The 24,593-nt window shown below is 43.1% G+C and overlaps 1 protein-coding gene across 1 annotated transcript in view; it reads left to right on the top strand.

Moving 5' to 3' along the window:
- The first annotated feature begins 410 nt into the window (after positions 1 to 410).
- Positions 411 to 24,593, top strand: part of NAA25 (N-alpha-acetyltransferase 25, NatB auxiliary subunit) — a 32,024-nt gene continuing 7,841 nt past the window's right edge. The window contains exons 1-19 of the mRNA XM_037375624.1: positions 411 to 540; positions 3,783 to 3,868; positions 4,786 to 4,924; positions 6,588 to 6,706; positions 8,598 to 8,672; positions 9,539 to 9,646; positions 10,098 to 10,176; positions 10,680 to 10,791; positions 11,663 to 11,752; positions 12,128 to 12,297; positions 13,075 to 13,187; positions 15,775 to 15,982; positions 16,583 to 16,669; positions 17,712 to 17,892; positions 18,516 to 18,615; positions 23,031 to 23,182; positions 23,481 to 23,606; positions 23,918 to 24,161; positions 24,381 to 24,504. Coding sequence (XP_037231521.1) covers positions 483 to 540; positions 3,783 to 3,868; positions 4,786 to 4,924; positions 6,588 to 6,706; positions 8,598 to 8,672; positions 9,539 to 9,646; positions 10,098 to 10,176; positions 10,680 to 10,791; positions 11,663 to 11,752; positions 12,128 to 12,297; positions 13,075 to 13,187; positions 15,775 to 15,982; positions 16,583 to 16,669; positions 17,712 to 17,892; positions 18,516 to 18,615; positions 23,031 to 23,182; positions 23,481 to 23,606; positions 23,918 to 24,161; positions 24,381 to 24,504 — 2,371 coding nt within the window. The 5' untranslated portion in view covers positions 411 to 482. The remainder of the gene's footprint in view (positions 541 to 3,782; positions 3,869 to 4,785; positions 4,925 to 6,587; positions 6,707 to 8,597; positions 8,673 to 9,538; positions 9,647 to 10,097; positions 10,177 to 10,679; positions 10,792 to 11,662; positions 11,753 to 12,127; positions 12,298 to 13,074; positions 13,188 to 15,774; positions 15,983 to 16,582; positions 16,670 to 17,711; positions 17,893 to 18,515; positions 18,616 to 23,030; positions 23,183 to 23,480; positions 23,607 to 23,917; positions 24,162 to 24,380; positions 24,505 to 24,593) is intronic.

Genomic DNA, 24,593 nt, shown 5'->3' with positions numbered 1-24,593 from the left:
GGAAGGAAGATGGGGAGGGAGGAAGGTGGGGAAGGGTAAAGGAAGATGGGGAGAGAGGTGGGGGTGAGTGTGGGCAGGTGGCTAGGGACGTGGGTAGGTGAGCAGAGAGCTCAGGAGAGACGGCTGCGCTCTCAGCACTGCAGGGAAAGCGGCTGCGGCAGTGCGAGGGGCCCGGCGCGGCGCAGCGCGGGCAGAGCTGCTCCCCGCTCCCGGCTGCGGGCGCTCCCGGCTCTGCGGGGCTGGCGCCAGCCCAGCAACGCACCCGACAACGCACCCGCGCTCCCCGGCGCCGTGGCAACGGGACGCGGCGCGCGGCCAGGCCCCGCCCCTTTTCCCGACCGGGCTCCGCCCCCTTCCCTTCCCCGGCCAGGCCCCGCCCCGCCGCCGCGCTCGGCCCCGCCCCGCTGCTCCTGGCGGCCCTTCACCCCCGCCCCCGGGCCGGCCCGGCCGGCGGCTGCGCACTGCGGTTCTGCGCTCTCATCATGGCGGCGCGGGGCCATGTGCAGGACCCCAACGACCGCCGCCTGCGGCCCATTTACGGTACGGACCCCGCGGACCCCCGGCCGCGCTCCCCGGGCCCGGCGGGGTTGTTCCGGCCCGCCCGGCGGCGCCTGGGGCCGGCGCGGAGGGCCCCGCCGGGCGGCCCGGCCCGGCATAGCGCTGGGTAGCTCCTCCGGCGGGCCCCTCCGCCCGCCCGCCTCATCCCCGGCGGCGGGGGAGGCTCGGCTCGGCGGGCGGGCGCCGGGGTAGCCCGCGCTCTGCCGCCCCGGGACGGGCCCTCGGCCTCCCGCGATCCTGGCGGGCCCGTGGGGCACGCGTGCGTGTGTGCGCGGGGCTCTGCCGCGGGGGCTGGCGGAGCCCGGTCCCGGCTCCCGCCCGCGGCAGGAAGCGGGAGTGTTGCCGGGCCCGGGGGGGGCACCGCGCCCCGGCCCCCGCCGCGCGTCTCGCTGCCAGCAGCGCGGAGCCCCCCCCGTCCGGGCGCAGGCATGGGGCGGCGAGCGCAGCCGGCGGGGCTGCTGCGGCGGGGCCGGGAGCGAGGCCTGATCCGTGCCGGGGCGGGAGCGGTGGCGGGCACCGGGAAGGCGCTGTGCGGGAGCGGTGCGGCACGGGCTAAAGACGGCGTGAGGGAGATTAATTGGGAGGCGAGTGAAGTAGTGGGGGGACGGACTTGTTAAGAAACTCCTTGGATTAGGGTGCCCCCAGGTATTTCCCGGGGTGTTCGGTGCAGCTGGGGTTGCCCGAGAGAGCGCAGGCTTGGCTCTGCTTATGCAAATGCAGAGAAGGAGAAAAGAAAAACGCTTCCCCAGGCTACGGTGTCGCAGCTTCTCAAAAATGGAAGATGGGCCAGAGACTCTCAACTTCCAATGCCAGGAGAAAAATCTCTCTCCCCACAGCCGTGGGGAGCTGCTCTGGTTTGGGGCTGAGCACACTCCGGGAGCATCCTTTGCTGCCCAGGCAGTGAGGACGGTGGGATGCAGGCCTGCATCTACGATGGGCTCCACTGACATGGAGGAAGAGAGTTTCACTTGATTAAAAGTGTAAAGACACAGCTGGCTTGAAGTTGGTTGCATCATTATGAGCACTGCTGTGCAATTTGTCTTTATCTCACAATTTTGTAAATTTCTTCCTTAGTTTTCTGTCTGTGCTGTGATTGCCACTTGTATTAATGTGCAGTTATTTGTGTTATCACCTGGGCAGCACCTTAAATGTTCTTGAAAGAAAAAGCTCAGTAAATTCAACCGGCACGAAAGCAGCTGATGTTGAGATGGATTCATTTTGGTGAATAGCTGTTGGGGAGGGAGTGAATAGCGATATATTGGCTCTCTGGCTATTAGGGAGAGAGCTTTAAAATAGCTTTCTGCTAGTTCTAGAAAGGATTATCTGCAGCGTGAGATTTGAATTCTGGCTTTGGTGCTGCAGACCCAGAAATAAAGCGTACGTCCTGAAAGGGGTAAATACACGGCTTCACAAAAATCATAAACTGGAGACGTGCAGCATGAGGTCAAAGGGCTGATCTTGACTTAAACCAGTGCTTTCCACTTTGCACCACGTGCCTTGATTACTCAGGGTTCCTTGACAGCTATGTTTATCTTCCATCTGGGTTTATTCTCCCTTCACCTGAAGGTTCATGTGTTGCATTTCCAGCCACTGAACATCTCCACCTACAGCCCTTGCAAGCAGTGTAGGCTTCAGTTTATTTTCCTTGAGCTTGAATTCCTTTGGAAGTTGCCAGCTACTTTGGCTTCCAACACACTTATTTGTTGTTAGCAAAATACAGTCTTTTTATTCTGCTGCAGTTTAGAGAGGTTTGTGGTTTATTTGATTTACTTTAGGAGACCTAAAGCAGAGATCTTGTCAGCACAGCTGTTAAGCAATCCAAGACAGTGCAGCATGGCAGATAATTTGTGTGTAAGCAAACTATATTTAAGATCCTTAAATCAAGAAGTCTCTGCTGATATATGAAGAGTCCCTGGGATGTGCTGTTCCACAGTTTTGAAACCTCTTCACTGAGAAATCCCTGCTGAAGCTTTAATGTTAAAGGTGATGCACAGGTTATCACAAGTTAAAGCAGCCGTCTACCCCAAGTAAAGGCAATGTGTTACAGTTTCAAACTCTATTTCATGCAGTAACGTTTTGTTTTGGTTAGGTGGGCAGGCTGCTTCGTTTGAGGTTTTATCTGTACGGTCTCAGGAGCCCAATTAGCTCGACTTCAAATCTGCAGCACTTGGCCGTGGAAGCAAAAGTTAAAGCTGCCGAATAGAAATCTCATTAGTATAGGTGCATACTTCCTACCATATACCAAGGAATTACTAAAGGTCACCTCTCTACTGGGTAAAAGAGTTCTCTCTCGTAATGAGAATGACAGTCTTGACAAGAAAAAGATGTGTAATGTCCTGTCACTAAACTGGCATTAGTTCTGTTCACAGTTTGGTAGGGGAGAGGCCAGAACACAGTGAGCAGACCCTTCCCTCCTGGCACATCGGGTGCAGCTAAGTTTTTTTTCTGCTAGGTTTTGGTTCATATTAATTTTGGAGGGAGGGGAAGCATATAGGGGTCATGCTGTACAATTGGTTATATATAATTGTCTAGTAACATGGTGATGTGCTGTAAGTGAAGCTGCAAATCTTAATACTGAGCTGAAAAAAAGAAAATGGTCTGGAGACAGGGGTTTTCTACAGCTAAGTGTTACTAGATGGTGGGTTATCCCCCTAGGAGATAGTGAGGCGACCCCTGGGAGCTTCATTTTTTTTGTCTTTGAAACCCGTGTGGTGAAGGCATAGTGGTGCTCTATTATGGGACAGATTTGCTCTGTGTGAAGTATTGGTCATGCGGACAAGTAGGTCTTCTCGCTTAATGCTTTGGGAGAGTGTGGGTGCTTAGTTTCTACCCTGCTGCCTGTTCAAAGTCATTGAAAGTCTCCCAAAGGCACAGCAAATTAATTGCTCCTTTTACTGAAGCAAAGAGTCTTAAGCTCTGCTGCTAGCAGAGAGCTGTTGCTGCAGAACCCACTCTGTTCTGTGTCGCTTTTGTTGCTGTAATGATCTGTGTGGACTAATTACAAAAGCTTGTTTGTTTGAATGACTAAAACTAGTACAGTGAGGTGAATACTTTGTCTACGGAATGACTTGCTCCCTGAATGTTTGGGTTAATGTGAATTGTACAAGGAAAATGCTATTTGCGCTACTGGCCTAACAGCTCATACTTGACAGAAAATGTAGAGGTGGCTTTCCAGAGTGGATCTTGTGTTCTGGTGTAATGCTGTCCTTGTTGTTCTTATGCAGATTATCTTGATAATGGCAATAATAAAATGGCAATCCAACAAGCGGATAAACTGCTCAAAAAACACAAGGATCTTCACTGTGCAAAGGTAAGTGTGCGGTGCACTGAGTGTGTTTGGTGAGCGTCGCTCTGAGCCTGGGAGTGTGCCACTGTGCCTTTTGAGCTGTGTGCGTGATCTTTCAGAGACCACAGTGTCGGCTGAACCCCCTGGAACATCTTGGGCTGTTCTGATTTGCACAGTGCCTCGTTTGCCTGAAAAACTTGTGCAGATCCTCTTGGTGAGGTGCCTCTAATGACTAAAGTGTAACTGGTTGCACCCCAGCTAATTGTCTAGCTCCTTGTCAGAACCACTGCCAGCAGCCTTGGCACATGGCCAGTGCCTTCAAAATGCTTCTTTTAGACCTTAGCTTGGGATACCTATGTGTAGTAGTTTGGACCAAGACATTTCCTTGGGAGGTGTAGTCCTTAGTAAAACACCACAAGGTGATTTTGGAGGCATTTGCTCTTCTGCCTCTTGCTCGTTGCCCTCCCTGCTGAGCCTCTTGAAGGAAAGGGAGTTCCGTGCCTCAGTTTTCTGAACATGTTTCTGCTTTTCTCTTTTCCTTGTGGGTTTTCTTTTTTCACTTCCACGTTTTTGAAAGCTTCCTAAGCTGGAGCGAGTGTCAATGACCTGAATCACATTTCTGTCACTTCTCTCTGGCCAGTTATTGAAAGAAAAAACTGACAATTGGCAGGACTGGTAGGGGTTCAGCCTGCAGCAGGGAAACTGAGTGGCAGCTGATGCCTTGGAGTGGCCTACATCTTTGTTAAGAATTGCAAAGCCATGCTATTTGGTGCAGCTTGCCTTTGGAGTGTTTCCTCTACAGCCATATGGATTAGAAGCTTAATCAAACCTGAAGATCTGTAGAAGTAATGAGGTGGCTGGGCAAAGCCTTTCCTCACCAGCAATGAGAGAGTTTTCACTGCCAACTGTATTTCTAACAGCTGCCTCTGTTGTGTCAATAGGTTCTAAAGGCAATTGGCTTGCAGAGAACTGGCAAACAAGATGAAGCGTATGCTCTGGCACAAGAAGTAGCAGCACTTGAACCCACAGATGATAATTCCTTGCAAGCACTAACTATTCTTTACCGGGAAATGCATAGACGTAAGCTTTTTCCTTTGCCTCTCTTAAAAATCCTAATTATTTACGTTCTTCAGAAGTATGTGAGACCCACAGTTCCAGGGGGAATAGTGCAAAGTCCAGGGTTTGTGTATAGGCGTGTTAAGAGACTCAGAGAATTTAAATGATGCCTGCTAAGATTGCCTCCAAGGCTCTAGTGATGCCCGTAAAGCCAAGAGCCTTGTTTAGGCTTCCCTTGTGAACGTTATTGTGTACACAGTTCCTAAACGAATGGCATGCTAATGATCATCCATCACAATCAAGCTTTGACTTCACTTTTTTTAATGAAAGCTACTGGAATTTGTTGTCAGTATATGTTGTAGAGATGACAAATCACCCGGTCTGTGGTTTGGAGAGTGTTTTCATGCTGTGAGACCCTAGATGAGGGGTTCAGGCCTCGGGAAGCTGTGTGACAAGCAGGAGGGAAATACTCACTTCTCAGTTTGACCACAGTAGCTTTTTCAGTATGGTTCCTTGCAGTGATACAGCATTACAAAAATACTAAATTTTGCATGTTTGATGGCGTCAGATTGCACATGCTGTTCTGAAAAAAGCCAGACCTTATATACTGCTTTTGTACAGCTCTAAGCAGTTGTTTCTGGCAGCTTCTTGTGGTTCTTGGTGGTGGTAGCAGTGTTTATTGTTGAATTGCTGGAGCAACGACAATGTGGTGAAACAACTTGTGTAGAAATGGGGTTTTGGTATCAGTCTGCAATGCAGTGATTGCTTGTGCTCTCCTAGTTTATTTCTTTCTACGTGAGTGTGTATGTGGAGTTAAAGCATCATTTCTTGACTAACAAGCAATTTTTGTGTGTATGTGTGACTTCCGCATAAATGTCTGAAAATGTCAAAAGCCTTTCTGTGATTCCAAACAACTTGCATAAGCATTAAGCTCAGGATTCTAACTTTTAGGTCTCTTAAGTCAGAAACGAAATGGTGGGTGTTAGGCACTTCCACGTTTGGTCCTGCAAGAAAATGGTAATTGGTGGTTTTATGTATGTGTGTGTCGAGGATATGTAAACTATGTGAAAGGCAAATCAGTTTTCTAATATTACACTGAGGTATGATTTTATGTGTAAGGCAAAAAAATAATCTAGAAGGATGAAGATGTACAAAGTTCTGCGTATTGTAATATCCTAAGTATTTAGTCATAATAGGCCTATTAGTAAAAGGTATAGTGTGAAGGATTTTACTTGTTAAAAGTATTAAAATAGGTAATTGGGAAATAACAGGATATGACTAACCTAAGTAAACCTGTGATAAGAATAACTAATTTCACATGAGGCTCTAAAAATATTCTGTGTTTTGATCTATAATTCACATGGAGCAACCATTCTGCCAGGAATAGAAACCTTCATTCAGCTTAATGCTCCAAAATAAATAAACTTTCTTCAGAAAAACTGCTTCTGAGCAGTTCAGTTGTTGCTGTTCACTCTTATTTGGAAGTTGGTTTGTGTTTTTTAAGCCCTTTTTTGTCTTTTGCCTAATGTTTGCAGTGCTTGGGGTCTTTGGGGAGCAAGTACCATTTTTGTGGTTGATGAGTGTGATTAGATTACTGTTCAGAGTATCACTGATGCTGGCTTTAGGTAGCTGTGCTTTCAAATGATTCCCCAATTTGTCTTAACTGAAGCATCTGGTTTTGGTTTAGCGGAACTGGTAACTAAACTGTATGAGGCAGCTGTAAAGAAGGTTCCCAACAGTGAAGAGTATCACTCTCATCTCTTCATGGCCTATGCCAGGGTTGGAGAATACAAGAAGATGCAGCAGGTACGATCAACAAGTTTGTGTTCTGGTAGCTGTAAAGGCTTTTTTTTTCTGTCTATCTTGCTGTGAATGCCTTTTCATGTTATAAGTAATCTTCCAGAAAGCTAAGCCGGGTTAATGCAGAAGTTACGCTCTGTTAACAGAAAGGCTTGAAAGACCGTGATTTAGGGGGTGGGCTCTCTGAAGATAAATTCTTTTCCTTACATGGGATAGGACAACTGTGCCTTTTGTGTGCATATCTGGTCTGATAGAATATGTTGGTTATTTTGGGAGGGTTTTATCAATGTGTCTTGAACAGGATGGTGGTTACATGTGAGGCAGCGTATTATCGAAGAGTTCTGGAATAGACAGAAAAAGATGTAGCAAAATCTTGTGATCCATGTTTTCAGACTTAATTCGCTCCTTAGTTGGCTGCTATCTTTGGGAAGAGTAATCTTGCCCATGCTTTTACCTCTGGACTCTGACATATAGCTAGGCTTCTGTTGGTTGTAATTTGGTGAAGAAAAGCTAAAAAGCACTACCTTTAAGTACATCATCTCAGCTGGCAGAACAGTGTCATGCTGGTTAGTTTTGTTTTCATCCCTTCCAAATTAGGTGCCTGGAGAATGTCTATAAATGGAAGACTGTTTTCAAAGCATGCGTGCTCACTCTTCTGCGTAAAAAAGCACAGAGAGCCAAGTAAATAAGTCCTGAACTCCCTCTTGTTCCCACTGTCTTAAGGTGACTTGAATTTTTGTGTAAGTTTAAATAACTAGAATATATTGAGCAGAAGTGTTGTTCTCCATTGTAGCCCAAGTTGTATGCTGTTTGGGTTCAAGCTGTAGACAGGCTAAGTTATTAATGTACATGACATTACAATCTCATATGACATTCTGAACGTCAGAGATGTGGCTATGTGAATTGTACTCCTGTCTACAACTGTGAGTGGAAAAAATGAGGTCTTAGATAATAATATTTAACATTTGTGTGACCTTTTATATGTTTAAAGTGTCATACGAGCGTGTATCTGGTTAAGTTATCCAAACATTGTCAGATTCTTATATCGAGCATTGGCCTATGCGTTTGACCTAAGGACTTAGAGATGCAAAGAGTGCATGGATGCTGACTGGAGAGTGAAAATAAACCGCAGTGTCCTGTGTTCTGGAGTATTTCAGCTGAAAGTACTGGAAAATGCAAGCTGAGACTGAAGTTGGGAAATTGGCACAGAAGTCCATCTGTGGTAGTAGACTGTATTATGTGTAGCTTCTTAAAATTACAGATTTTGTATGGGTAAAAAGTGTTGTCCTTCGTTATATACAGGCACTGAAAATCTGTGAGAGAAATGTGTGAATAACTGTTTATGTGTTAGGCTAGAAAATCTTGAATACTTCAGCTCTGCTTTGATACAGCCAAGCTTTCAGCTCGACCGTTGCTTAACCACTGCTTTGCACGTATAGGTGACCTCATGTTTTGGGTATCTGAGTGTGTGTCTGTATGAAATAAGTGTTGAAGGGCAAATGCTTACATGAGGGAGGCGTGTGGTTTGATGTGCCTTTTACCGCTGAAAATCGGCACTGGAAATACCCCCTTCACTCCTAAAGAATAAGTCTTCTTCCTCATGGAGTTACCACTTCTAATTAAAGCTGTCATCTGTTTAGGCAATCATACATCCACATGCTCGTTGCTGTTCCTTGTCAGGCCTACACAAAGTACTTTGAAACATTTTCACCCTCTATTTTCTTCTTCTTTAGCGGTGTGTGTTGGGGTGGAAGGGCTCACAGGTTGATGGAAGTCCCATCTAGTTGCTAATTCTCCGTTTGCTGCCATTGTTGCTGCTTAGCTTGTGCTGTTTGTCATGAGACCTTATAAACAGATATGTTTCAGGAATGATGCAACTTTGTCTTATTTTTTTCAGGCTGGAATGGCACTTTATAAGATTGTACCCAAAAATCCTTACTATTTTTGGTCTGTGATGAGCCTGATTATGCAGGTGTGTACAGTGTTGCAAATGAGTTTGACTTTTGCTGCAGGAATAGTGCAAATATAGAAATGTTCTGAGTGAAAATGTTAGAGATTATTTTAAGTAAAATGTTTGAGCTGTTTACGTATGATTCTGGGAGAAGGACTGAGCCTCCCCTTAAGAAGCGCTGTTGCTGTGCTTCAAAATGAATGCTGTAGTGTTTTTATAATGCAGTGTAACTGGTCTGCCCTACCATGTTTATACAACTGAAATTATTCTCTCATCTGAACTAGTACCCTACTGTCTTTTTAGTTAGAGAGCTAATTAATAAAGCCTCGGATATCTGCAGCTCCTTGGTCAGAACTGTTCCTTTCTGTAACTAGGTTATAAAGGCTCAAGGAGGAAATAAAGGAGAGCTGTGGACTTGGCATGTCTTTAAGACTGCAGAAAGTCTGCAGGACTGGACGGCAGGTCAGCTGTGCTGCTGTTAGTTGAGATGGCAGATTCAGACACTAATCAGACAACCTGACAGAGTGTTGGCCAGACAAAAACTAAGCACAGGGGCGTTAATCACGTTTTGTTAAATACTGTGCCATGGAAAACACAAATGTGTTCTTGCTATGTGTTATTTGCCATTGGGTATTGCGTGCGTAGATGTGTGAGTCTGAACAGCGTAATCAAGAGTGAGCTTTTCTGTATATCGCTGGGTTTATTGCTGCCTTTTAACAGAGAGGTTGCTTTCTGTGTGTGACAGATGGAAGCTCTGAATGTGTGGTCTGGGGGGAGGAACTGAAGCACCTGGGGTTCTTCCCCCCCCCCTTCTAATGTGAAAAACGCAGTGGGTGGGACGACGCAAAAAGTTGATGAGCTGTTACGATAATTCTTCTCTTCCTTAGTCTATTTCAGCACAGGATGAAAACCTGTCAAAGACGATGTTTTTGCCACTAGCTGAGAGAATGGTGGAAAAAATGGTGAAAGAGGATAAGATTGAAGCTGAGGCTGAAGTAAGGCTTGCAGATACGTTCAGCTTGATTCGAACATTATTGAAACAAGGAATGCACTGTTAAAGGAAGTTGATTATTTTAACAGTTTTCCAAGATAATAATCAGTAGTGTTCTGGAAGTAAATGTGGATGTAGCAAGATAGAAGGAAAACTCAAGAGCAGTGTTGAGACCGATTTGGAATCGTGTGGGCAAGGAAATTTTTTTGCATTTGATTTGACTGATGAAGTACTTGGTTTTGCTCCCTGGGAGGCCCCAAGAGAAACTTCAGGACTGAGAATGGAAAAAAAGACCTAAATTCCTGAATGCTCCACCCTCTGGGATGCTAAAGATAGCTTTGCAGGCCTGGCTAGCTCCTATTTCTAATGACAGTGAAACAAGCCGCTTTATTTCTTGGCACACCTGTGAATTGTTTTACTAGCAAATTTCATTGCAGTTTAATCTTTCTTTTAAGGTCGAGCTGTACTACATGATTCTGGAACGTTTGGAGAAGTATAAGGAAGCCTTAGATGTTGTGAGAGGAAAACTAGGAGGTAACTTATTCAGTCAATTAATAATTACAGTTGTGTGGAGGACACAGCAGTTCTCCTTTGCTTCAGACTTGTCCACTAGTTAAAAAAAAAAAGGCTGTAAGAAGCCTGACTTAGCACCAGTTTCAAACGTTGGTGCAAACTCTGGAGGTGCTCTCTTGTGCAGGCTGTTTTTACCCACCTGTTTATGGTATTTAAAAGTACTCAATGATGAACTTCACAGCAGTATGCTTAGCAGTAGTAAATTGATAGCATGTTGGTTTGTTGTAGCTGCCATCTTAAAAGAAAAAAGCTCCTGATATCCTGCATTTTTGAGCAGTCTTTCTGGCGATTAAAATGCACTTGCAGTTTTAAGGCCTCCACAGGAAATCTGTCCCTTGAGGGCCACTCTTCTGTTCTCTTACATTTAGTGTTTTGCATCCTGGGATATAACAAGAAGCTTTATGCAGGAAGTAGAGAAGGAAATGCATTGATTAAATAAACTTGCCCTTCTGTTTTTAATTTAGAGAAGCTGACAAGTGAGCTCCAAAGCCGCGAGAACAAGTGTATGGCAATGTACAAGAAGCTGTGTAGGTGGCCAGAGTGCAATGCGCTGTCGAGAAGGCTGCTGCTGAAAAAGTGAGATTATATTTGTACAGTCCTACTAAAAAACTGAAGAAAAATTCCTGGCTGTTTGTGAATTGCCTTGTTTAGAGGCTTTTGTAAATGGTGGTTAAAATAGAAGAACATCAGAGGATCTCAAAGCATTTCCAAATGTTTGCGCTCCAAAGCCTGAGGAAAAGGGCAGCAGAATGGAATGTTAAAGGGACATGGTGAAGGTCACAGGGAAAGTCAGTGTCAGGACTGTAGTCACAGCTTTTTTGAAGGCTGATTTTAGCAACATGTTAATGCATTAAAATTGTGTTTACCTCCTTGTTCCTAAAGGCTGTGCTGATTGTCCAGCTCTAACCTTCATGTGGGAGAGGAGAACTGCCTTTGCATATACTTTTCTGGAACTTCATTTCTCTCACTTGGCCAGACTTCACACTGGGAAATGCATGTAATGCTTTGAACAGATGCATCAGGAAAGAGCATACTAGTATGATCAAATCTGTCTCTTGGAACTGTCAGGAGAGATTTGTTGTTTGCTTTTTGTATTTAGCTCTGTGCCCTTATCTTAAATATAGGTTAAATCAGAGGAGAAACTTCTGCCTTAGCATTTTCTGGGAATATTAATGAGCTCTGAGTGGAATGTAAATGTTAAGGGGAGAATCTGTAGCTTGCCTTGATTCTTTATTGAAATTGTTTCCTTTAACACGTTTCAAGAAATTCAGGATGATGGCATTCTTAAGATGTGAGACCTCAAGGAGAAATGATTCTTATTACAGTTGTTTTTTTTCTGTAATGTGCTATTCCTTAAATTCATCTTTTGCAAGGAATGCAGTTTTTGAAGTGAGTTACTGTTTTGGCAATTCCCTAAACTTTGTTCTGTGCCTGATTTTTGTTTCAGCTCAGATGATTGGCAGTTCTATATAACTTACTTTGATTCAGTCTTTAAACTCATTGATGAATCCTGGACACCTCCACCAGAAGAAGAGCAGTAAGTTAACAGTTTTGCTGTGGATTTATTTTTTCCTTTGTGCTGCAGTGAATTGTTTGTATTCAGTAGCTTAGCAGTAGTAAGCTCTTTGGGTGACCACTCTGTCTTTGGGTGACTTCTTGACATCAGACTGCAAATGATGTGTTCTCCCTGCTTTGTTTTGGAGGCTGACAATAGTTAATCGAAACAGCTGTTTAAATAGTGGTTTGTACACTATAGAACTCTTCCAGTTCATATTTTTCATGGTGACCGAGTTAAGAGAACCCATCATGCCAGATTCCTTTAAAAGTGTACTGGGAAGTAGGCTGAGCATGTGTTATCAGTGCCCTAGCAATGGGAAAAATCAAAGAACCTTTTGTCTCTTTAATTGCACAGCTCTTTGGAAGGAGAGGTACACTATTCTATAGAGCAAGCTGTGAAATTTATAGAAGAGAGGATAACAGAAGAATCTAAGAGCTCTCGGCCGCTTCGGGGACCATATTTAGCTAAACTGGAGCTGATTAGACGTTTGCGATACAGAGGTTGTAATGATGAATATAAACTGGGTAAGAGCCACTAACTGGATGATGAATTAATCTTGTGGAGAGAGAACACGAACTTGGAGCAAGCTCTTTGCTAAATCACTGTTTTGAAAATATACATGCTGTTATCTGTACATAAAGAATTTTGGAAGCATTAGAAGATGAGCCTTGAAGAAAGGCAGGTAGTTCCAGACTACTCCAGGGCTTGTAAAAGCAAGCAGAGAAACTTTCAAAAGCACTTACAGGATCTAGGGGCATACAGTCGCTGACATAATGGAAAGTGCATTCCTGATGCACTGCTTTTGTAGAAAGTCCTGCTGTTATGCTGTAATCCCTGGGTGGTTTTTAATTTTAAGTTTTTTGGCAATAGTACCAGGTTTTGCCTTTTTAAAACTTGCATTTAAAAATCACATTTAGGGAATTGGTGAAGGAGAGAATGTGATTAGAGCAACATCTCTGCTACTTACTAGTTCCTTTTATGTTTCCATCCCAAAATAAGTTACTGTTAGATAAGCAGAGGTTGCATATGCATGCCTGTTATGCTGAGCTGTTATCTGCCAAAGTAGCTCAAATGAAGCTCTTGGGATTTTTTTGTGTGTCCTTGGTTACCAAAGACATTGAGCCACTGCTAAAATCTGCAATAGTGCAGCTATCTGTTTTCTAAAACACTGTGTAATCTTGAAGGCAGCAGCAGTGGGGGGATGGAGGGGAGAGGAGCATCAACAAAGATTTCTCGTAGTGACTTTACAGGTTCATTTTTTAATGGAGCATATTAAAAAGATGAACTGGCCTTCTTCCTAGGTGATCCAGAAGAACTAATGTTCCAATACTTCAAAAAATTTGGGGACAAACCCTGCTGTTTTACTGATCTCAAAGTATTTGTAGATCTCCTCCCATCCAGCCAATACACAAAGGTAAGTAAGGGTAAAGAAACAGTGGCAGGAACTGCAGTGCTGGTTTGCACTCTGGTCCCTTTACCTGTAGATCATATTAAAAGACTGCAAACGTCATCAGAAAACTGTTTGCACTGTAGAAAATACAATGAACATCTGAATACACTGAGCAATTCCTTTCAGAGGATCTTTACAGGAGACTAAAAACTTGTTTGGTCCTGCAGAGTCTCGTACCCAGATGTAGTATTCATTTGACTTTCACTGCTTCAAGGTCCTGGTTGAGTCTTTTATCAAAAATCTCATAATGTTGATAAGTTACAAGATACAAGCTTATATCTTGTAATGAAAAGCTCCCTAGAAATTGTAGTTTGATAAGCTGCCTGATTTGCTCATTTTTAAATGAGTAATCTCTCATTGCTTTTGGTTATAGATCGCAGTTTACAAAATGGAGTAATGTAATATTACAGACAGACCATGCTGTTCGTTCATTTACAGTTCTTATTGCTCTGTACTGTAACTTTTGTTTTGCAAAGACATCCTTCTCTTTCCTTTCCCACCCATCACTTGGTTTTCCCATTAAAGATGTATGCTTAATGAGAAATACCTGGTCCCTCATCTGATGCAGGTAGGGTGTCACACAGGCGTTGTGCTTGGCTCTGCTGCGGTATTAAAGAATTGACACACTGATACTGATCAAGGGGTGACCAAGAGACCTGTGGCAGCTTTTCCAGAATCCCTTTCTGAACCGAGCTCTCTTTAACTGAAAAGACTATTTGTGCAGAGTCATGAGCAGCTCGTTTAGTGACTTCAGCAGCTGGGAATCCTGTCACTCACCCCATTGTTTTTTCTAAGCCATTGTGTAAAATTACCAGAGCTGGGGAGGGCTAGACAGAGAATCCTGGATCAGCCAGGGGCTGTTGATAAAATGTTTATAAACAGAGCATAGATAGTGGTGGTGTTTTCTTTAGTTTATTAAAATATTTTTCGACTGCTAATGCAAGCTCTTCCCACAGCTTATCTACTAATGAGATTGATGGCCCTGGCACGTGTGGGTTGTTGCTGCTGTTGTTTTGTGTTAAAAGGTGTATTTTCACCCTGCTGGCAAGAGATGTGCTGAGAGTGGTATTTAATTTGTAGTTCTGGAAATGGCAATACCATTGCAAGGTAGCCCTGAAGTGCTGAACCGGTTTAATCCTAACTTTCCAGATTCTAAACCCAGAGTGGGAGGGAATGATCTTCAATAATAATCGTTCAGGCTGCATTTTTGTTGCAGTGCTTTTAAAACCATGACTTGGAATAAATTCTCTAAAAAATTCTGATTTAGTTTCTTAAAACTGCTGCTGATTTAGTGAATGTATTGTATTGTGTCATACTGACAGACTAGGTTTTACCCAGTGTATGACTGTCTTCTGGCTGCTGTGTCTCTGAAGCACGCATCTGCAGCAGTTTTAACTCTGTCAAGGACATATGTAGCTGAGAGGACGTTTAGTGGTGCTGAAGTGCTGACGAGTTTTTGAAATCTGAAAATTTTAAGTTACTTGAGATTTGTAGATTGTCTTAGATTTCTTCTTGTTTCACAGCAAAAGATGCTGAAGGTTGTTGCATCCTAGGTAAAGTAGCAGGGTCACAGTGAGGTTGGGGCAGGGGGAGCATCTTTTTTTTTTTAAATGTACAGTTCGGTAGCTGAGAATGTGGCAATCTTGCTGGGCCACTAGACACATGAAATATTCCAGAAATAATTATGGTGACATCAACCTTGACTTCTAGAGGCATAAATTGGAATATGCAGCCTGGTGATTTGGTTGACCTTGCTAAGCTTGGCAGAATCTCAAACTGAGAAGATCTGTCAACACAGTCTTCATCAAAGTCTGTGGGAAAAGTGTAATTTGTGTGCATGGTGCTGTGGTCCTCCTATCTAGCTGTCATGCCTTTTTCCTCAGGCATGCATTTGTTGCTGTCTGTGTTTCAAACCAAATGTAGTAAAGCTGAATTCATTGGCTTTAACTCAGTTTTAAGTTTGTAAACACTGTTGGATTTTAGGGCAACAAGAAACCACTGTTCAGGCCTGACTGTGTGTTGTGAGAAGTCTGCTGTCTCCCATTAAAACTGTAAACAATGAGAGGCTGCTTTTCTTACAACTTAATTCAAAAAATAAGTCATTAATCAAAGATGATGACCTTACTGAGTACAGCACATTACTTCAGAGTTGAGAGAAAATGTAATAGCTAGTACAAAACCACTATTTCCTGGAAGTGTGCTGTGAAGCCTTTCAGTAATTTTAATTGCATGTGTTATTACTGTGAGTGTTAACAGGTGCTTGAACTCCCTTGTGTGTCTGTGTATTGAACTTGCTTGTGATTTATTTTTTTTAATTTACTAAAAGCTATTGAGTGCAACCAGAATGGTGTGCTCGCCACCTTTTAAAAAAAAAATAATTTAAAAAATGTATTGAAGCCAGCTCTTTAACCACTGATTTCGGTGTAACATCATGTTGATACTGACTTTTCCACCTTGTGCTTTTTTCTTGATTTGAGGGAGGAAATGATGCTTTTCCATTTGTGCAGTCCCAGATGCCCTGCAGAATTTAACAGTAGTGTTTCTCTTTCAGTTCATCAGCCAATTGCTGGAAGTAATTCCTCTGTCAGCAACAGCAGAGAATGAAATTGCACTGCCAGCTGATATCAAAGCCCTGCAACAACACTTGTGTGTGGTGCAGCTCTCAAGATTGCTTGGTATCTATCACGCCATGGATAAGAAGCAAAAGCTGAGTGTGGTCAGGGAGTTGATGCTAAGATACCGCCATGGATTGGAGTTTGGTGAGAAAAATCTTGAAACTAACGTTGCGGTTCACTTGCATCTTTTTATGAGCAAAAGTTCAGAGCTTTTTCAGGGGATTGGAACAGCACAAATGCTGATGGCACCCATCACGCTGCTAGATAATACTTTGTTTTCTTCTTTATGATTATATCCTTGGGCACACTTGATTTACCAGTTTCCTTTTAATTTTTTTGCCTTTCAGTTGTGTGTCTTTAAAGATAAATGAGACATTTGTGGGTACTTCAGGTGGTATATTTGTACCTTTGTGAAATTGCCTACGCCTTTCAGCAAAGCCAGGCTTTCACTGGTGTGCATAGGACAAATCCATAGGCAAGAATATTAATTTGTAGAGCTTGCAGTTGTAGGAGAGTGTTTTGTTCTTCCAGCAGATGTCAACGTATGAAGCAGCCTGAAGTCCACTCATGATGAGCAAATGCAGCATGTACACAGTTGTTACAGTTTTTAAGGCAACTCTGGATTTTATAAATTAAGCTGTGGTTATTGTCTGCTGGATAGCTGTGTGGTCTGACAATGCTGACAATGTCAGAAGCAGCTGACAGCACTGTTGGTACAAGAGTAACTTTTTTTTTCTTTTTTAGGGAAATCTTGTTTGAAAACTGAATTGCAGTTTTCAGATTATTACTGTCTGCTTGCGGTTCACCTGCTGCTTGATCTGTGGCTGGAAGGTATGTTCCTAAAATTGTCTTGCTTAATACTGCCCTGGATAATTGCAACAGGGAGACTGTGTCCCTGTGGCCAGTGTGTACCTGGCATGGCTTGTTAGGCCTGTAGCTTTCTGGTTGGGTTTTTTTTCCAATATGAGGTGTTTCAGGAGTCCCTCTGTTCAGTTGGTGTTTGATCTGAATCTCACTGACCTCTAAAGAGGTGTAATTTTTCTGATTAATTCTTGTAAGTCCTGCCAGAACTTTGCTAATGACTCTTGCAGCTCAATGCTGGCTGTCTTTAGAAGCTTGTTCTGAGTTTCCCATGTAGGTAATGTTTTCTCTCCCATCGCCTGAGTTCTGCTGACAACGCCTTTCTGATATCAGAGGTGGTTTTAAGCATTTCTTTCAGTCCCCGGCATACTCTTTTGTCTTTTGGATCCCTTGCTTCTAGAACATTCTTCTGAGGCCTGTTGCTCTTCTCAAGTAATTCTGTACTCCCCATCTGCTCTGCCTGTTAGTCTCCTAATTCCAGAGAGTCAGTCCCCAGTGGTGGCTGTCTGTGGGCGCTGTTTGTATTCCTGCCTTTCAGTGTAGTTAGTTATGCCTTTGTTTTTCCCGAGGAAGGTGTAGTTTTTAGCCTGAGTAAAATCAGTTGTCTGGTTCCTGGCAGGTCACTGGTGGAGCGTGGGCTCTTGAATTCCTGGCTCTGTGTTGCTGTCTTGCAGAATGCTTGGGAGTGCCTGTACGTATAAGCTAGAAACCCTGAACAGTCCAGGACTCAGCAGGGAAGGTTGCTTCTTCTGCAGTGGGTTAATGTGTGAGGGCTGTGCTCTGTACAGATGTGAGCTAGATATTCCCTGTGAAGAATTACTGCTTCACCTTGCACTCGGAGAGCAACTACAGTGCTGGCCTGGATGCTATAAGGGCAGCAGCATGGCTCACGATTGCCACCTGTGTGTTTAAATGCATGGAACCATTTTGAGAGGTGTGCAATGTGAGGAAGCTTAATGCCAAAGTAATTGTGCCTCTCTGTGATCACACCTGTCTGTCTTTTTGTCACCAGGTGAAGAGACAGCTGTGTGGCAGTGCCTAACTCTCTTAGAAGAAGGGTTATCTCATAGTCCTTCCAATGCTCAGTTTAAATTGCTGCTCATTCGAATCTACTGCAGGCTTGGTGCATTCGAACCTGTTGCAGAGCTCTATTCCAGCCTTGATGCGAAACACATACAGCACGACACCATCGGGTGGGTAGTATATACTGAGAATAATTGGTGATGGTGACCTTCCGGTAACCAGTCCTCAGATCTTCAGTTTCCTTTGCTAATGGAAGTTAGCAGATTGCCAGATTTTCGCATGGTGGTGTATTTCTCAAAATTCCAGATCACTTTTACACATCTACTGTAATATGCTCCCTTTGTGGAGTGTCTTTCCTGTGTGATTTTGATCTGGTTTGGGTTTTCAGAGTATTAACTAGGGGGAATCTGAAATAAATCTGTGAAACGTATCTTGATGCTAGTCATAGCTTGGTGTTCCAGCTCGGGTTATTGCTCAGCGAAGTTTGGGAGTACTAGTTGAAACAAACACAACAAGTGGCCTTGCCTTGGTTAGTGTGTTTGTGGGTATCTAAGTAAAGCTTAACAAAGTGGATAGAGGAACTCCAAGCTGCCACATACTGTTTTAAAAAAATTAAGAATTCCTTCCACTACTCTTAAAGCTTAAACTTTAATATGAATGCCCCCTGTTAAATCTCTAGGCTTCTCATTAAAGCTGGACTGTGCTGCAGCTCTCTGTTCAGCAGCTGCATTTGAAATTCAGGTTTCCCCGGAGTTCTGTGTTGATATTTGACTTGTGCCTTGTTATGTTGCAGCTATCTTCTGACACGCTATGCAGAGTCACTGGGCCATTATGCTGCTGCATCCCAATCCTGCAATTTTGCACTCAGGTTTTTCCACTCCAACCAGAAAGATGTAAGTTGAAAGAAACCTCTGTGTCCTTGTAACAGAGCAGTATGTCAAGGTGCCTTACAGGAGTCTGTACCCTACGTAAGGGCTTACGGAAGTGTAGTGGTTGATAAGATGGTAACAAAGAGGAATAGTACGTGCAACTGTGTGTATGTGGTAAAGGTTGCCTCAACCTGTGTTTCTCATTACAAGAATTTGTAACTTAACTGTTACATGGGATTTTGCTTTAGCTTTCTCTTCATAAAAGTCAGTTTTAATGCTCCTCAAGAAACAGGTATGATTACTTTTAAATTAATGGATTGTGATTTTATGAATAATTTAAGTGAAATGTCACGTGGCAACTAAGTCCTGGTGTCATATAACTTCTGGCATTTTGGAAAGTCATAGAGCAACCATGGATGGTGGGTCAAGGTGATGATGGCATACTTGGGAATCCTTTATATTAAAATCACTGAAGCAGCATGTTTTAGTGGTGGCAGTCCTGGGCATACAGGGATGGTGGGGAATGCACATCATTTTAAAAGGTAGGGAAAGCAGAAGGAACAAGGTGGGAAGATTTCAGAGGGGAGAAACTGAGTCTTGAAGTCTCAGCTTCACCAAAGGCAGAGCAGAGCCTGTGACTAACTACATTGTTTTGAAACGATAGGATCAAATTGTAAAACCTGGTGTTGTGCTAATAGGAACTACCTGTTTTATTCAGTTCACCCCTAAAAGCATTGTGAATGAACAGAAAGTTGTCTTGAATGAGATTCTTGGGACTGGAATGGAGGAGAAAGTGAGTGGAGAGTAACTAAGTCCTCCAAAGAGATGAGATGCTTCCTAAAATGCACGCCGTGCCCTAAGCATCTAGCCTGCTTGTAGCTTGCTGATTAGTAACTATACTTGTTAGTAATCTTACTTGGAAAGTGCTCTCTGGTGTAAATTCTGATACATTCATAGGGAAAAATACCAGTTCTTGTTTCAGAATTCCTACAGAATCCGTGAAAAACGAGCTAGGTAGAACAGTGGAACAACACATTTTTGAAGTCTTGGTGGAAATATATTGTGTAAATAGGAACAGAAATAGTCCAGAATTGTGACAGGGAAGTATATGCATGTCAGTCTGTCTCCCTAAAACCTGCAAGGCAGTCCTGTTCTGAGAAGTGAGGATATATCCTGTATATTTATATTTCACAGTTTGATCACTGTTGAGAGGTAGGGGAAGAAAATTACTTTTACTTTGCAAGAAACAAAGGTGCCATCCAGTTGTAACTCTTCCAGTCAGCCACTGGTTGGCTCTGAAGGCTCCACGGTCATACAGCTTGCTTTCCCACTATCCCAGCAATAGATAAAAACACAGGATTTGTCTGTACTGAATAGTGAAGATGCTCACACAGTAATCCCTTGGAAAAAAGTGTCCTTGCTCTGTTTGGCAGCCCAGGTTATTCCTATGTACAAGATACCAGTTACACTGCAACCTGTCTCTGACAGATTTTACAGTAGAGAGTGGGATGCACACAGGAGCACATGGATTGTATGATGGAAGCTTGTTCTGTCTGCTTCCCTCATTTGCTCATTGTTTGAGCACTGATTCTACTTGCTAAGAGTCTTTGGATTCTTGGGTGCAATGTTTTGTGCTTGAGTGAAGCCCTTGGTCCAGACAGCTTTCTCCTATGTGTCTATTGCTGGTAGTGACAGCTTGTTTTGTGTTTTTTTTAAACAATGAATAACTTGGTCAGTCTTGTTTAAAAGTCATTTGGTGGATGTTAATGGAAACCGTATCTGGATCCGATTATCTGAATAAAATGCATGATGCTAGGTGCCAGGTGAAAAAAGTGAACCGAAAAAACCTACCAGATGTGATTTGTCTGCTTGGGGACACTGCATTGTAAAGCATCAAGAAATCTCTTTCCCTGGAAAACGATCTGAAGTAACTGCAGGTGTGGTTATCTTGGAAGAAGGTTATTCTCTTCAGCATGAATGATAAAGGTGCTTGCCGTAGACAAGAGCTGATTGTCTCCAGTAGCTCAACAACTAATATGTGGATGAAGACAGCCACATTCCAAGTGCTGTTGCCAGGAAAACGCTACTCAGTTTGTGTTCCAGAAATCCTGAAAAGGTGGTGCCTGAATGGTTTGACCTGCCTTGCTACTACTACGCCTTAGAAGGTTGAAACTGCAAGAGGGACAAAAGTGGTGCAATGGTGTTATATAATTCTTCATGCTACAAGATAAGGATGTGACTCTGGAACCCACTCACATCATGTCTTGTCTTGGAGACAGAGTATTGCAACCAAAGGGCCGTGAGCCCTTGTTGATCTTGGGTAGCCACATCTCCTGCATGTTCTGGATGCTTCCAGTGGTTATCGCTTTAAAATCCTTTTAACTGGGAAATGCATCAAAAGCTGTGCGAATTTGCAAATAGCAAGCGTACTTTAAACCAACCGTAAGGTGCAAATTGCAGGAGATGAAGGCTCAATTCAACGTACTTCAGCCTAGGATGATGGCATGACAGAAGTGAAGACAAAAAAGGAATTCCTTACCATAAGACATATTTCAAGTATCACAAGGTCAGAATCTGGTACCAGTTTCTGTGCTGCTGGGATTGCCCCTTCATACTCGGGGTCCTGATACCAGCTCCCCTTTGAGTCCCGTAACAGTATCTAACTGCAGTGTTAAAGGAGGACTATCCTTCAAAAGTTACCTTTTTACATGATTTCAGACACTGCCTGCTCCTCTCTAGGTTGATGTTTAAGATAGCTGGAAAGTCTGTTACAGCACAGAGAACGTGTCCTATGGCACGTTGTGCGTGGGACTCTGCCTAGAACAGGAAGTGTGGGATATAAACCAAGTGGTCTGGCGTAAAAATACAGCTACTGATGGTTGCTTTGGATAAATACATTTTTCCTTCTGACTTGCTGAACTTAACAGCCTGAAGTGAATCCTGTTTAAGAGTGGGTCCCATGAGTAACAGCCATCTAGGATGCTGTACAGTCCTGACATAATATTTTCTGCTCTGGGAGAAGATGCCAAGGACAGGGAGGAGAGAGAAGGCAGTATTGCTATATTTGGCCAAAACTAAAAAGGCAACTTTATCCTTCTCAAGATAGTCCTCCTTTAAATATGCAGAATCACGAGTAATCTCTCTAATTTTCTTGTGTCCGTCCGTCTTTAATTTCTCCAGATACTGCAGGCAAACAGAACACCGTGTCCTATGGGGATTTAAAAACCACGTCGATGCAGTTGAATTAGCACCCATAGCGCAATCCCGCAGCCTGACAATGAACTCTGCAAGGCTGTTTATCAGAGGGTATGTTGTTGAATATTTGGCATATTTTTTTCATACAGTACAAATAACCAAATTTCTTAGGAAAAAAAAAAGGCACATCTACCTTGTGGACATTTCTTGCTTCAGAGGGGGAAAAAAAAAAAAAAGAGAGACTGTCATCTGTGCGTGCTAGCTTCTAGTCTCTTAGAGCCTTCCAGACAGGTTGAGTCTGTTACTACCATATAATGTTCAGTTAACCAGAGGCCTTTTTTGGTGTGTCTCATCTTCAGTGCATTTCATAATCTTGTTCAGAAGAAAATATTTGATTTGCCAGAATTCTCAATTGTAGGGTAATTCTGATGTAAAAAAATACAGCCATCTGTCTTGACTGGGAGCATAAATAGTTCACTCTGTCTCTACAGTTCGATATTTTCATTAAAATGTAGTGCTTGTTTGGGGCTCGTTCATCATATAAATCTCTTTCTGGAGATTGCTCGGACTGATGTGAAATATTAGTTGTGTGCCTTGTATTGCTGCATTTCATCAGAGGGGAAGCAAACTATACCGTGGACCCTGACAGTTTCCGTTGGTGTTTAGGTTGTATTGTAACGTGTATACACTGCGTGGTGCTATTTTGTGATACTGTATTCAAAAAATCTAATAAAAGAGAGAAACAAAAAAAAATGTGTGAGTAATTTTTTTTTTTTTAATTTATGTTGTGGTAACATGTGATGCATGTCCAAGTTAGTTCCAGAAGATCGGGGATATATTTATTTTGCCAGAAAGTACTTTTCACAATGAAACAATGATTTAATGATTTGAACAATGCATCTCAAAAAAAAAATTAAAAATAAGCTTTCAAAAATCATCTCTCCCCTCTAAGTATTTTTTGGTCTTAGTGGCAACAGCAATGTGATGTTTCTTAGTGTTAGTTTGGTTATTAGGTCATACTGCCCAGTGGAGCATCTGGGCATTTTCAAATTAAAGTAGCAAAATTGCTGGGGTGACTTGGACAAGCAAAAGTGCAGCTTTCTCCCAGGGATTATCTGCCAGATTCTGTACCTCTGGGTTAATGACAAGCACAGAAATGCAGTTTCTTGGCAGTGACCTTGTTAAACTGGTTATTCTGAATTTATGGAAGTAACTAATACAGAGAATGGTGTGTTTTCTTCCAGACCTCAGAATATATCATTCAAGCCTACAAGTATGGTGCATTTGAGAAGATCCCAGAATTCATTGCATTTAGAAACAGGCTGAACTCTTCCCTTCACTTTGCGCAAGTTCGGACAGAACGGATGTTGTTAGACCTCTTACTTGAAGCAAATATGTAAGTACAGCAGCAGTAATAAGTGCAGCACCTTGCACATGAAAAAAATGGAGATTTGTGCATAAGGCAGAACACTGGCCAAGTGAGACTGTGGTGAGTTGCACTTGGAGCTTTTCAGCAGAAACCTGTGAGCTGCGTGTCTCTGCTTCTGATTTGCTGTACCCTTCAACATCCTTGTCAGTACCTATGTGTAATGTTTCTGACATCAAAATAGTTGAATGGTGGAGAGAATGTGGTCTGCTAGTGAGCTGTGTTTTCAGTTTCCAGTTGATTTAATGTTGCTTGCTCTTACATACAGATCAACCAGTTTAGAAGAAAGTATAAAGTCCATGGGTCTGAGCCCAGAGGAGGATGACATTCCGTGGAAAGGTTTGCGTGACAACAGAGACCTGACAGTCTTATTTAACTGGGATCCAAAAGACAGGTGAGTAGAAATACTCTGAACTGTAGAGGCTCACCTTTTTCTTACAGCACACATGGCAAAGAAAATCCTTTCAGGGCAACTGCCAATTTTAAAGGTCCTCTAGGCTGGCTAACTGCAGGCTTAACAAGCATCATTCACCACTTCTAGCAGTGCTGTCTTTTTACATATTAATACAGTTTTCTGTATTTCTGAGCACTCCTCCTTCTTCATAGAGTATTCGGTAGCTTTGAGTAGGCTTTTGTACCCGAGTGAAGCTTGCTACTTTGCAAAATTGAAGCGTTTGCCTGAAAACATTTGGTGCCTTTCTCTAGGGACATTTCTGAAGAACACAGGAAACTCTCGCTGGAGGAAGAAACCATGTGGTTGCGAATCCGATCTTTAACTTTAAGGCTAGTAAGCGGACTCCCAACTCTTAGTCACACTATTCAACCAAAGAACTCTGAAAAGACTGCAGAGAACGGCGTCTCATCCAAGATTGATACAATTCGATCCCTGCTTCAGCATCTGGAAGCGGCAGTGGATTCAGGGAAGAAGTTTCTAGAACAAAAAATTCAGGTACCCGTTAAGGAAAAAGCTATCCCCAAATATTAAATGAACGTGAATGCAAGCAGAGAAACTGCATCTTGTAACGTCCAGCAGGCTGCAGAGTGCACTTAACTGACCCTGAGTTTGTAGTGTATGAATCTGACTGAGAGATGTGCCAGAGACAAACACTGTATTCTGGATAAGGAAAAGCTGCAACACCTTTTATCTTTTTCTTTGCTTCTTGCCTAGTATCCTGTCCTTGGCCCTCCTCCTACCCGAATGGCTGGCTTCTTCAGTAATGGCAGCTGTCAATGCCAGACTAGCTTGTTTTATCTTGTTAGTGATATTTATGAACTAGATACCAATGGCTTAGGTAAGTGTTCGAGGGGCAGGGGTTTAACCCGCTTGTCATGATGTGTGGTGGGAGGGAGTGAGATGTGCCTCCATATAGTTTGAAAACTG

Source organism: Falco rusticolus, chromosome 1, assembly GCF_015220075.1.
Source record: "Falco rusticolus isolate bFalRus1 chromosome 1, bFalRus1.pri, whole genome shotgun sequence".
Classification (NCBI taxonomy): Eukaryota; Metazoa; Chordata; class Aves; order Falconiformes; family Falconidae; genus Falco; species Falco rusticolus.
Note: the sequence above shows the minus strand (reverse complement) of the source record. Positions and strands in the feature narration are given on the sequence as shown.